Source organism: Archocentrus centrarchus, chromosome 7 (assembly GCF_007364275.1).
Source record: "Archocentrus centrarchus isolate MPI-CPG fArcCen1 chromosome 7, fArcCen1, whole genome shotgun sequence".
Lineage (NCBI taxonomy): Eukaryota > Metazoa > Chordata > Actinopteri > Cichliformes > Cichlidae > Archocentrus > Archocentrus centrarchus.
Window position 1 is genome coordinate 23,430,711 of NC_044352.1, and position 13,816 is coordinate 23,444,526.

Genomic DNA, 13,816 nt, shown 5'->3' on the forward strand with positions numbered 1-13,816 from the left:
CTGTTTCATTTCGAACATGTAAAAATAAATGAAATAAAATACATTCTATAAGAAGAAGAACTAAATCAAATAACTATTGTTATAAATGACTATGTACCACATCATTTACACTTATTGTCACGGCTAGGTGCTGGCAAGGCAGGGAGGACCCCAGAGCAGGACACGACGAGAGCAAGTTTGAGTGAAGATTTAATAATAGTGCTTCATAATAAACTCAAAACATGGAACTCAAAACTAGAAACTTGAAAACTCGAAACTTGAAATCAGAAAACAAAACACAGCGAAAAACTGACGAGGACCAAAACACCGAACTAAACAACACTGAAACTTAAATACACAGATGGAACAAGGGGGAGTGGAAAACAGCTGAGCACAACAGGTGAAAAGAATAAGATTAATAACACAGGAAGTAAACAACACAAAACACAGGGAACACTGGACTACCAAAATAAAGCAGGAAATACTAAACAACAGATGCAGACCTAACACAGAAAACTTGACAAAGGCAACATTACACAAGGAAACAACAAAGGAAACCAAACCGCACACTCAAACAACAAACAGAGAAACCAAAAGAAACACCAAGAAAACAACCTGAAAAGTACAACAAAAGAAAGCTACACAAAAGAAACTCAAAACACTGGGCCACCAGCCCAGGACTATGACACCTATTTGATCATAACCCTGCTTAATACTATTTAATAATTGAAATACTTTGAAATTCAGAATTTCAAAAATACAGTGTTATTGGGGGACATAACAAAACTTAATTACTGTTGTGACATTTTTCAAAATGTTTCATTTTCATATAGAAAATCAAGGTTGACGAAGTTACCATATTTGGTTGCCTCCCCGTTTGTGGCAAAAAAAATTCCAAGAAATGTATATATAAAAAAATACAAGAAAAACAAATATATGGTGAAAGGAGCATGTATTTTAGAACATTACAACAGATTCATTACAACATCACTGCTCCCATGTCACTTGGGCCTGGAATGTCCTGGTTTTAGGTGGGAGGGACAATGTCAGTGTCTGCCATATGATCATCTACTTTCTCGTCATTATCACTGATGGCAAGGTGGGCTGGCATAACCACAGTCTCCCTGCTCTTGCCATCAACCATCTAAACAGACATTTGCTAAAAATTAATACACAAGCAATGAAACAACTGGTATAATGTCAAAAACTGACAAATCACTCATCTTCATTATTTATAGCTTTAAAGGGTCTACAAATGGGTTAAATTTCTCTCTGATGAATTATATTATTTTTTGGTGCTATGAAACTTTGGAAATATAAAAAAAAAATAATGTTCTAACTAAGCTTTATTCCCTCATTTATAAAGGAAATACACCTAGTATGATTTGTTAGATGCATCAGGCATATGTCCAAATATGGTCAATATGGTCAATTATTTATTTATGTGAAGAGGGCCTAAGATCAAATATGGTGCCCACATTCTTTATGCTGTAATTTCACTCATTTCACTAAGTCATTCACAAACAACACACATGCCATTACTTAGCACAACTATTCAACAGTAAATTGTGTGAGTTTTATCAACTTGGCCTGGTTAGTTTTGATGTTTTGAACATAAATGCACAGCTAACCGAGCCCTGAAAGCGTCTTTTTTTCAATTCCATGAAAACACAAACTTTGACGTGTTCCAGGTCTCTGCTGATTGGTCGAATGCTACAGTGTGGTGTTCAGTGATGTAGTGTGATCTTTGCTGATTGGCTGGATGAAAACCACACGCTTCTTAACCTGACTGCGATGCAGTACTGTCATCATTTATCAAGTGTGTGGAAATTACCAAATATGGTAACTTGCTCTATAAAGGTTTAAGTTGTAACTCCCCTATCTGTCCCCAAAAGATTAATAAAGTTTACTTCCAACAAATTGTTTCTTACATTATATATTAGTAGTGCTGTTTGAAGACAAACAAGATCAAAGAATGAAAACGTTTTTGAATATAAGAAAAGTGAATTAGTGTGTTCACAAAATCTGGCTTTGTGTCTAATTCTTATACCTCTTTTTTTCTGCAATAAATACATTTCCTCAGACTTCCTCACAGTAACCTAAAAACAGTAACACCAAAGAACAGCATAGAATGAAAAGTGATTTTTGATTTATCACATCCTTTGCTCTGACCAAAACTGAAATGTTTTTTGTTGAATTATTTTGAATATGATTGAGCAGCAAATTTTGCCATCTATTGTCACAGCCTGGAATTAAATTTCATGCACTATGTTGACACCTAATTCTTACTTTTTTTTTTTCTTACTGCCACCAAATACCATAGCAATAATTTATTTATGCCAAAGCATTGTTGTTTATTCATTTCTGAAGTGATCGGCTTCAAGTTGCTGCAAATTCACACCAGCAAATCATCAGCAAATCAAACACATTAAAAAAAAAATCACACATTTTGCATAGTAGTTCTGTGGCTAGTGGATCTATGTGCAGACCACAGCGACCTCCCTGACCAGGATACAATCCATCACAGTAGCAGACATCCAAGACAGAATGACAAACAATAAGAGCTGGACAGCACCAGGCCCCGACATGACTCACACCTACTGGCTAAAGAAGCTAACTGTACTTCATGAGTGCCTGGCAACACAAATGAACCAGCTGGAGGTTCAGACACACCCGGAATGGATGACTGAAGGTCGGACAGTCCTGATTCCCAAGGATCCCCATAACAGACCAGTCCCATCCAACTACCAGCCAATAACCTGCCTCAGTACAACATGGAAACTCCTGTCAGACATCATAGCAGCTAAGATGAGTAGGCACATGGCTCAATACATGAGCAGGGACCAGAAAGGAATTAGCAGAGATACCAGGGGAGTAAAACACCAGCTACTGGTAGAACAGTCACTTGATACTGTAAGACCAGACTGACCAGTCTGTGCAAAACCTGGATTGACTGCAAGAAAGCCTATGAGTCAAAGCCTGACACATGGATCTTGGAATGCCTAGACCTATACAATAACACCATTAGAGGCCAACTTCAAACCAATTGCACAAGTTACCATCAAGATTTACCAAGGAGATGCTCTGCCCCCACTGCTGTTCTGCATAGGTCTGAATCCCCTCAGCCAGATCATTGACAAGACTGGCTACAGATGCTGACTACGGAATGGAGCAAACGTCAGTCACCTCCTCTACATGGATGACATCAAGCTGTATGCCAAGAGTAAATGAGACATAGATAATAAATAGACTAGCTCTTATAGAGCGCTTTTCTACTGTCTGAGCACTTAAAGCGCTTATACAACACATAGATTCACTGAGCCACACCACACGAATCTACAGCAATGACAATGAATGCCATTTGGACTGGAGAAGTGTAGTCGGATGGTAACAAAGAGAGGGAAGATAGTCATAACTGAGAGGATTCCACTACCAGAAGGTAACATAGCAGACACTGAGGACAGCAACAAGTACTTTGGAATCCCGCAGGCAAATGGAAAACATGAAGAGGCCACTAGGAAAGCTGCACTCTCGAAGTATCTGCAGAGAGTAAGGCGAGTCTTGAAGAGTCAGCTGTATGGGAAGAACAAGATTCTGGCAGTCAACACCTATGTCCTGCCAGTTGTCAGATACCCTGCTGGGATAATAAGCTGACCAAAGGAGGAAATAGAAGCCACTGATATCAAGACAAGAAAGCGCCTTACCATGCATGGAGGGTTTCACCCCAAAACCAGCACCATGAGACTGTTCGCGAAGTGGAAGGAATGTGACCAAGGACTAGTGAGTATCAGAACCATTATTGCTGTGCTTAGTGAGTACCTCAGGCAGCAGAAACCAGAGAAAGAGGAGAAAGAACAGGACCCAACATGGAAAGACAGGCATCTGCACAGCATGTACCACTGGGAGATAGAAAAAGTGGCTGATATCAAAAAATCCTACCAATGGCTGGACAAAGCTAGACTAATCATGCAGCACAAGAACAAGCTCTAAGATCGACAGAGGCTGGAAGGGAAGGACCTCAAAGTAGGACGCGAAACACAGAGCTAGCTCAAGAGCTTAATTTGCTGGAGACTCACAAGTTACAAAAACAAACAACTGAATTTCGACCAAGCCTGAAATGAAAACACAAATAAGCCTGGGAGAAACTAAGTGGGCCGAAACACTAAATAGAGAACACACAGCTGGGTGGAACGCAGACAATGGCACAAAGAACAGAGCCTGTCCAAAGAACAAGACTGTCAAAATAAAACAGGAAGTAACCCAACATGGTACATGCAGACTTAACACCTTGAAGGACTGGCACACAGAGGGAACTAAACAGGGGTCAAGACACAGGGAGACAGACACAAAGAGAAACACATTACAGAGGAGCAAAAAGACACAGGAAGACCAGAACACAGGTAAATCACAATAACAAACAAATAACTAATAATAACAATAACCAAAAATAGAATACAAAACTACAACAAACTGAGAAGCTAAACCATAAGAAAAACTAAGAAACACAACCAGAAAATACAACAAAAACAGAACTTCACAAAAAGAACTCAAAACGCTGGGCCACCAGCCCAGGACCATGAGAGCTGGGGTCTACCACACAGGGCAAGACCTGGAGCTGAACACCAAACAGATGGTCATTGACTTCATGAAGCATAGTAGAGGACCATGCTCCACTTTACATCAACAGAGTGCGTGTATAGAGAGAGTAACCTCCTTCAAGTTCCTGGGAACCCACATCTCTGTGGACCTCACCTGGTCTGCAAACACAGCAGTTTCTTTTCAAAGAAACGGCACTGAACTGTGGCAGTTGTTACATTTTTGCTGCACTCCAATTTGATGACAATAAAAGCAATCTATTCTATATTACAAATTCAACAGCAAGGCTGCCATGGTGCAGCTGTATTTCAGGAGGCTGAGCAGGTTGTCTACCAATTGACAGGTTGGTGGTTTGATCCAGTCTACATGACAAAGTATTCTTGGGCAAGATACTGAAACCTGAGCTGCTCCCAATATATTCATCAGAATGTGTGTTGGATAGAAAGCACTTAGATATAGAAAAAGTGCTTGTATGAATGGGTGAATGAAGGAATGTTATTTAAGAATCAACGTGGCTACTTTGTTGTTGAATGCAAGAACAAATTATTTTAATGAACATTAGTGTATTTAATGGTTTCACACCATCGTATAAAAAAAGCACAAACGATAAAAAATATTTAAAATTAATCAAAATAATAAAAAAATTCCTAGGCAGGATTTCACTTGTTTTGAATAGATTCTAGTAATTCCAGGTTTGTGGGGGCTGGAGCTTATCCCAGTTGTCACAAGAATCACCAGCGAACCTAACCCCTTGCAGAGTACCAGGGAAGAACCCACAGAAGGAGAACATACAAAAAGGCATACAGACATACAGAAAGGCCTCAGACTGGATTTGAAACCAATGTGTTTTGCTGTGGGGCAACAGTGCTAACCACTGGACGACCATGCTGCCCATGTTTTAATCTGTCTGAGTAATGTTGTGTTCTGCCAATAAGCACTTTCCATCCTTGCTACATTTCCTCATTTGCTTTTGCTTTCACACTTGTGAAATAAAAGACCTATTAAAAACATTTGTATAGTAAATGAGCAGGTTAGGTTGGGGGCTATTTTTGTTGGTCATATGAAGAAGAAACACCAGATGCATCATAATATAATTCTTTAATTATAAATGGAATCAATTAAGTACTCAGTGTTTTTCGTAGTAGATTAAGATAACATGTTGTAAATCAGAAAAAAGAATAAAATGCAAACAGAACAATGTATCTTTTTAAAAGAGATTTGCCAGTTTGAAACAAAGAAGACACATGATTATTATCAGAAACAGAGTCTTAATCGCATTAAAAGAAAAAAAAAGCTGCTCTGAAGATAAAGGCAGAGTGAGATGTTTAATGTAGAGTGATTCCGTACTTCTAATCAACACATTGTCCTGGAGCACTTGACCATCATGACAGCAGTACTCAGCACACATGGAGGTGGTCTCAGGCAGAGAACAGCGGCCAGGCTTCACAGATAGATTGAAGTAAAAAATATAATTGGTTACAAAAATCTTTAACCACCTGGAAAATATTTAGGAGGCGTTTGCTACTTTGTTTATCTTTCACCTATGTAGGGCTCCATGCACTCTTGTCCACATCTACTGGGGCAGCACTTCTCATTATCAGGGCAGTCACCATCATTAGAGCAAGATTTAGCACAATGTCTGTGGTGCCAGTGCCTGCGAGGACACACTCCTGGCTTTACTGAAAATAAAGAAAAAAAACAAAAACAAAACAGTACAGTCAGAGAGTTACTTGATTTGAAAAAACTATTGTGAAGGCATTTTGATGTTACTCTTATTGTCTATTATCCCAACTTTATTTAGCAAAACTTTTGAAGTCTGATTGAAGAATATTTGCAATAAGTCATCTAAGTCTTCATTATACAAATACGAATACGAATACCTTTATTAGTCCCACAATGGGGAAATTACAGCGTGCTTAAACAACCACATGGTCAAAATGAAGATTACCACCACTTTCCTGCACGTTAACCACCACTAATCATTTCTTACCTTCTGAAGTTTCATAAAGTCCCAATTAAATGTATATGAAAACATTGTTGTTTTTTTAGTTAATCAATTCCGTCATGCTATTTTTTTTTCTAGCTGCTGTAGATATTGTGCAACCACAGATATCCTGTAGATCACTGTCACTTTGTTTATCTCACACCTGTATTCGGTGCCATGCAGGCGCTTCCACATCCGGTGGAGCAGCACTTCTCTTTTTTGGGGCAGTCACCATCATTAGAGCAAAGTTTAACACACCCAATGAAGTCCCAGTACCTGCGAGGACACACTCCTGGCTTTTCTGAAAGGAAAGAGAAATTATAGACAAAGAGCTCGAACCAGAGAGTGTGGTAAATATGGTGTTTGACTGGTAAAAACTTTGCTTTGAGACTGCTGAGACCAGAAAGCAGAAATTAAAAGGGATCAGCTGCAGAAAACAAGCTAAGAATTATAATGCTGTGTGTTTCTTCTTTACCTGTCCACTCAGTGACATTTCTTGTGACTTAATATAGTGAAGATTACTTCATATTCTTAACTTTCTCTTTTGCTGTGATTGTGTTTCCCTGAAGGACGCAGCTGCACCTCCATCTTCCTGCTGACTAAGAAATCAGTTAACTGGAGATGCTGAGGATTAAACTTTTCTGTCAAATTTACACTCTTTTTCTGATATATCGGGCGAATCTTATGCAGTCTGATCCAAGAATATTGCACTAAGTCTTCATTAATCAGTACTCAAACAGCCACTTTTCCAATCATTAACCACCCCAACCACATTTTCTTACCCTCTCAAGTTTCCTGCAGTACCAAATAAATCTATATGAAATTATTTTTTTCTTAGTGTTTTTTGTTTTTAGTTACTCAAGTCTGCACAAGCGCTTGCAGTTAGAAAACCATTTGCAATTCACTCACTCTTCTGGCTGTTTTAGATGATGTAATGCAACAGATATCCTATAGATTATTTTCATTTTGTTCATCTCTCACCAATGACTGCAGGCATGCACTCATGTCCACATCCGTTGGGACAGCACTTCTCATTGTTGGGGCAGTCACTGTCAGAATAGCAATCTTCAACACAATTTGCATGGACATAAATCCTATGAGGACACACTCCTGGCTTTGCTGAAAGGAAAGATAAATCATTATAGAGAAAAAGCTCTGACCAGAAAGTGCAGAAAATATGTCTTGAGACTGTGACACATACAGGAAACAGGAGGGACACAGATTTCTCCACCATCAGAGACACAGCATATGTGGTCTCTAGGACAGTCCCTGCACCCCTTACGCGATAGAGCAAGATTGAGGTTCCATGGACATTTTTCTGCTTTCAGAAGCATCACAGAGAAAGAGACAGTGAAACAGAAAAGGATATGGATCAGATGGTACATGAGATAGGAGTTATGAAGCTCTGTGGTTGCCAAACTGGCTGCTTAATGAAACAAACATCCATATTTCATGAATTAATCTGTAAAGCAGATTCTAATCTGAACACATCAAAATAAGGAACTCACCTCTTAAAAGGACAGTAGTTGGGTCTTCAGAAAAAACGGTGCCAAAGTGCACTAATGCACAAAATGCTGCAATCAATGCACAAACAGTAGGCCAGTGTTTGTCCATGTTCCCCTTCTGCTCAAAAGAATGAGCACAACCACAGACTGAGCAGGCCAGTTAAAGGATGCTGGATCCTTGTGCATGTAGAGTTATATTCTCTCTGATAAGATGTCATATCAGACACACTGTTTTTTTATGTTTTTGGCTGTCAAATTGATAATGCATCTTGTGTTCACGTAGTAACACAACTAGACAGTCTTCATTATCTTCATTATCCAGTATGACATCAACCACATGGTCATAAAGATTAACACCACTTTATCCCAAAGTTGACTTGTTGGTACCCAAGATTTATAAAAGTTTTTAGAAATAAGACATTTTTTCTTTTACTCTATGAGCTAATTGTTACTTTCTTATTGTGTCCCTTGCTCTCTTGTGTTCTTTGTGTCCTTGTTTGTTTGTTAGTTTTTTCTGTTTCCCTGGTTCAGATGAATCCAGACTTTGGTGTAGGCAAGGAGGAGTCTTCTTAGTATGATTCAGGGTTGTATATAGGGTGTATAGGGTTGATATGCTTTGTTTCTGATCACCTCCTACCAGAATTTAATTCAGCTTAAAGTAGTTTATGTGACATTAGTATTAATACTATAAGAAATGAATGCTCTAAGTTTGATCAAATCCACAAACATACATTTTAAGTATTTTTTCTTGTGCGTGTAGAGTTATATTCTCTCTGATGAGGTGTCATATCAGACACACTTTGTTGTTTATGTTCATGGTTGCTCAAATCACAATATGTATCTTGTGTTTACATATTAGTAACACAACTAGACAGTCTTATTATCTTCATTATCCAGCATGACATCAACCATATGGTCATAAAGAAGATTAACACCACTTTATCCCAGAGTTGACTTTGTTTTCACACTGCTATGCTTTGTTGGTACCCAAGATTTATAAAAGGTCTTTGAAATCAAACATTTTTTCTTTTACTTGAATAGCTCATTTTTAATTTCTTGTTGTTTTCCTTGCTTCCTTGTGTTATTAGTGTCCTAGTGTGTTTGTCTTTGCTGTTTCTGTAGTTCAGATGGAACCAGACTGTTCTTTTAGATAAGGAGGAGTCTTCTTAGTATCATTCAGGGTTGTATGGATATGCTTTCTTTCTGGTCACCTCCTACCAGAGCTTAATTCAGCTTAAAATAGTTTGTGTGACATTAGTATTATTAAGATAAAAAATTAATTTCAGTTTTTTCAGGTTTTGTTGACTCATCATTTGTATCAGTTACAGACAGCCAGGTTTGCTGCTACTTGTCTTCTGTCTGCTGTAGATGATCCTTCTGTGAGACCAAGAAACATCACTATATGATATCATATCCATGAACCATGATAGTAGGGATGGACTCTGCATGATCTCACACGCAGCCTAGCGTGCATTCGATTTCAGAACAGTCTGGCCGAGCTCCCTCTGCTGTGAGACTGAGCTGATTTGGCCATCACATGAACAATATGTGTTATCTCTGTGATTCAGTGTTTTGTAGAGTGACTCCACAGCATTCAAATCAGTTTAAACCTCAATATGAAGAAGAAACACAAAATACATCATAATATAACGATTTAATTACAAATAGAACAGATAAACTACTCGTAGTTTTTCACAACAGAGCAAGATAACTTGTTATAAATAAGAAAAAAGAACAAATTACAAAAAGAGCAAGATTTGGCAGTTTGAAACAAAGCAGAGGCATTGATTATTATTGGAACCAGAAAGTCTTTATCATATTAAAGAAAGGAAAAAAAAACTGTGTTGAAGATAAGGGCAGGCTGAGATGTTTAATATAGAGTGACTGGGTACTTTCTAATCAGCAGGGCTCACTGCAGGCATGATCACAGGTTGTGCTGCAGTGCTTTTGCTCTCTTTGACACGGACCATCATGATAGCAGTACTCAGCGCACAGGGGTGGCCTCAGGCAGAGGACAGCGGTCAGGCTTTACAGATATACCAAAGTAAAAAATATAATTAGTTACAAAATACCTTTAAAAACATGGGAAATATTTAGGGAGCGTTTGCCACTTTGTTTATATCTCACCTATGTAGGGCTCCATGCACATACGTCCACATCCACTGGAGCAGCACTTTTGATTATCAGGGCAGTCACCATCATTAGAGCAAGATTTAACACACTGCTTGTGGTCCGAGGGCTGGCGAGGACAAACTCCTGGCTTTTCTGAAAGTAAGCAGTGTACACAAAGAGCTCTAACCAAAGCAATTAAACCATGAACTGCAGCAAATGAATCAAAATCTCGATGACTGTAATTTTGCTCATTCTCACCTAGGACTGGAGCCATGCACTTGTATCCACATCCAGTGGAGCAGCACTTCTCATTTTTGGGGCATTCATTGTCATTAGAGCAAAGTTCATGACACCCAGTGCCATCCCAGTGCCTGCGAGGACACACTCCTGGCTTTTCTGAAAGAAAACAGAAATCATTATAGACGAAGAGCTCTGATCAGAGAGTGTAGTAAATATATTCACTTTGATATGTTTGACATGAAGAAACTTTGTTTTTAGAATCCTTGTCATTTTCTTCACTGAGTAGATTTAACCAAAGATTTACTACACAGCCTCTTAAAAAGAAATTAAACATATATGGAAATTTAACACATACTGGAAACAGGAGAGACACAGACATCTTCACCATCATAGACACAGCATATGTGGGCTTTAGGACAGTCCTTGCACCCCTTACGTGATAGAGCAACATTTGGGTGCCATGGACATTCTTTTGAATCTGGAAGAATCACAGAGAAAGAGGTATTAAAGCAGAGAGGAATATGGATCAGCTGTGATAAATGAGATGCAATGAGAAAGAATCAGTGTGCAGGAAGAATGTCAGGTCAATACATCTGAGATGAGAGGAACTCACCTCTTAAAAACTGAACAACTCTCAATGTAGAAAAAACGGTGCCAAAGTGCACTAATGCACAAAATGCTACAATCAATGCACAAACTGTAGACCAGTGTTTGTCCATGTTCCCCTTCTTACTCAAAAGAATGAGCACAACCACAGACTGAGCAGACCAGTTAAATGATGCTGGATCCTTGTGCATGTAGAGTTATATTCTTTCTGATAAGATGTCATATCAGACACACTGTTTTTTTATGTTTTTGGCTGTCAAATTGATGATGCATCTTGTGTTCACGTAGTAACACAACTAGACAGTCTTCATTATCTTCATTATCCAGTATGACATCAACCACATGGTCATAAAGATTAACACCACTTTATCCCAAAGTTGACTTGTTGGTACCCAAGATTTATAAAAGTTTTTAGAAATAAGACATTTTTTCTTTTACTCTATGAGCTAATTGTTACTTTCTTATTGTGTCCCTTGCTCTCTTGTGTTCTTTGTGTCCTTGTTTGTTTGTTAGTTTTTTCTGTTTCCCTGGTTCAGATGAATCCAGACTATGGTGTAGGCAAGGAGGAGTCTTCTTAGTATGATTCAGGGTTGTATATAGGGTGTATAGGGTTAATATGCTTTGTTTCTGATCACCTCCTACCAGAATTTAATTCAGCTTAAAGTAGTTTATGTGACATTAGTATTAATAGTATAAGAAATGAATGCTCTAAGTTTGATCAAATCCACATACATACATTTTAATTATTTTTTTCTTTCAGGTTTTGTTAGCTCAGCATTTGTATCACAGTTCCAGACATTCTTGCTGCCATTTGCTCACTTTTTCTGTCTGCTGTAGATGATCCTTCTGCCACAATGGGACTAAGGAACATCACTATATCACATCATATCCATGAACTATGATGGTAGGGATTTTGACAAATTAATGAGACAGTTTGCACCATTACATTTTGTTTCAGCATGAGCTCACACGCAGCTTAGTGTGCATTAGATTTCAGATCAGTCTGGCTGGACTGATTTGGTTGTCTGATTGTGATAAAGTAGTACCAGCACACAAAATCTAGTGTGCTGTGTCATGATGTTCCACCCCAAAACACAACATGTTTGTATTATATTTGTGGTGTTTAAGCATGAAGTAACGCGCAGTCCAAACTAAACTAAAGTGAGGAAAAATTCCTTATAAAAACTACTCATCATTAGGCAGAATGTCGTATGCGGGCTCTGTGGCAGGCAGAGTTCGACCCAAGTGTAGGACATTTAGACAACAAACTTAAGTCAAAGGGCATGTTTAATCCTGAAGGTTCTCTCACAAAAATAAAAAAAAAATACAAAATACAAAACCAAGCCAGGACTGGAGTCAGCATTACAAACCTCAGAGACAGAAGAGGAAATCACTAAACAGATCACACATCTAAAGGGAGTCCACAGGCAACAATGCAACAAGGGAAAACGCAGACAATATATACACATATTGACATGAGAAAAGAGGAAACAGCTGGAAGGACAGGTGGACTGAATGACACTAACAAGACAAGAGGATGCAAAACTGAACACAGCACAGTGAACAGGAGACTAGGAAAATAAAACAGGAAGGGAATAAAAAGGGAAACAGAAACACAAACTTGACACTTAGGGAGGCCGGTACACTGAGAGAATCTAAACATATATAGAATCTACCAGAGGCCTAGGAGCTTGAGGGTTCTGCACAGTATCTTAGCTGTTCCCAGGACTGCGCTCTTGTGGACAGAGATCTCTGATGCCACTGCTCCAAGTGATCTGATTGCTCTGGGGACCACTATTACCTTCACCTTCCACGTCCTTTCCAGCTCTTCTCTGAGCCCTTGGTATTTATCGAGCTTCTTGTGTACCTTCTTCCTGATGTTGCCATGACTTGGTATTGCAACGTCTATCACTTTGACCTTCTTCCCTGGATTGTCTCATGGGCACCTCTGCACAGCCTGCCCTTGGGGTCTTGTCTTGTGTGGTAGACCCCAGCCTCAATCAGTCTTGTGCTCAGAGCTTGTTCCTGTGCCGCCATGATTAGTGCCTCTGTGCTGTCAGTCAGTCCAGCTTCTACCATTGGTAGAATTTTTCTATGTCAGCAAATTCTTCTATCTGTTGGTGGTCCATGCCATGCAGAGGCCTGTTCTTCCATCAGAATCAGAATCAGAATCAGAAGGTTTTTATTGCCATATGGGTGAACAGGTTCACAGCATTAGGAAATTGCTGCGGTACTTCGTGCTTACAGAAAGAAACAAATAAGTATAAAAACTATAAGACAATATACAAGTATACAAATTGCAAATATACAGAGATATTAGAGCTATAACTATAGCACAATATTACAAAATTACAAAATATACAGTGCAGAGACTAATTAAAAGATAGAAGAATGTAGACTATATTCCACTAATATGTACATCAGTGCAGTCAGACAGGTGCATAGACATAGGGTCATCAGCGTTTGTGGAGGGTGGTAGTAACAGTCTTAGGGTAATTGTTCATGAGTCCAACAGCAGAGGGGAAGAAACTGTTCTTATGGCGGGAGGTTCTGGTCCGTATGGACCGTAGCCTCCTGCCTGAGGGGAGAGGGTCAAAAAGTCTGTGCCCAGGGTGAGAGTGGTCGGCTGTGATCCGACCTGCACGCCCCAGTGTCCTGGAGGTGTACAGGTCCTGGAGAGATGGGAGGTTACAGCCAATCACCTTCTCAGCAGAGTGCACAACGCGCTGTAGTCTCTGTTTGTCCCTAGTGGTGGCTCCAGCGTACCACACAGTGATGGAGGAGGTGAGGATGG

At 39.2% G+C, this 13,816-nt stretch overlaps 1 protein-coding gene across 1 annotated transcript; it reads right to left on the minus strand.

Moving 5' to 3' along the window:
• Positions 1-7,529: 7,529 nt before the first annotated feature.
• LOC115783604 (perlwapin-like) lies at positions 7,530-11,893 on the minus strand. Its single transcript, XM_030734509.1, has 5 exons — positions 11,842-11,893; positions 10,435-10,572; positions 10,195-10,329; positions 7,761-7,898; positions 7,530-7,678 (listed from the first exon to the last, which is right to left on the minus strand). Exons 1-5 carry the CDS (start codon positions 11,891-11,893, stop codon positions 7,530-7,532), a joined length of 612 nt encoding a protein of 203 aa, XP_030590369.1.
• Positions 11,894-13,816: the final 1,923 nt, after the last annotated feature.

Excerpts from the sequence above, each read along its gene's own strand:
- LOC115783604 (XM_030734509.1), bottom strand. The coding sequence starts at position 11,893 with ATGTTCCTTAGTCCCATTGTGGCAGAAGGATCATCTACAGCAGACAGA. Across the intron at positions 10,330-10,434 it reads GTGCATGGCTCCAGTCCTAG|AAAAGCCAGGAGTTTGTCCT; the intron begins GTGAGAATGAGC and ends GCTTACTTTCAG. Across the intron at positions 7,679-7,760 it reads CTGTGTCCCTCCTGTTTCCT|CAAAGCCAGGAGTGTGTCCT; the intron begins GTATGTGTCACA and ends CTTTCCTTTCAG.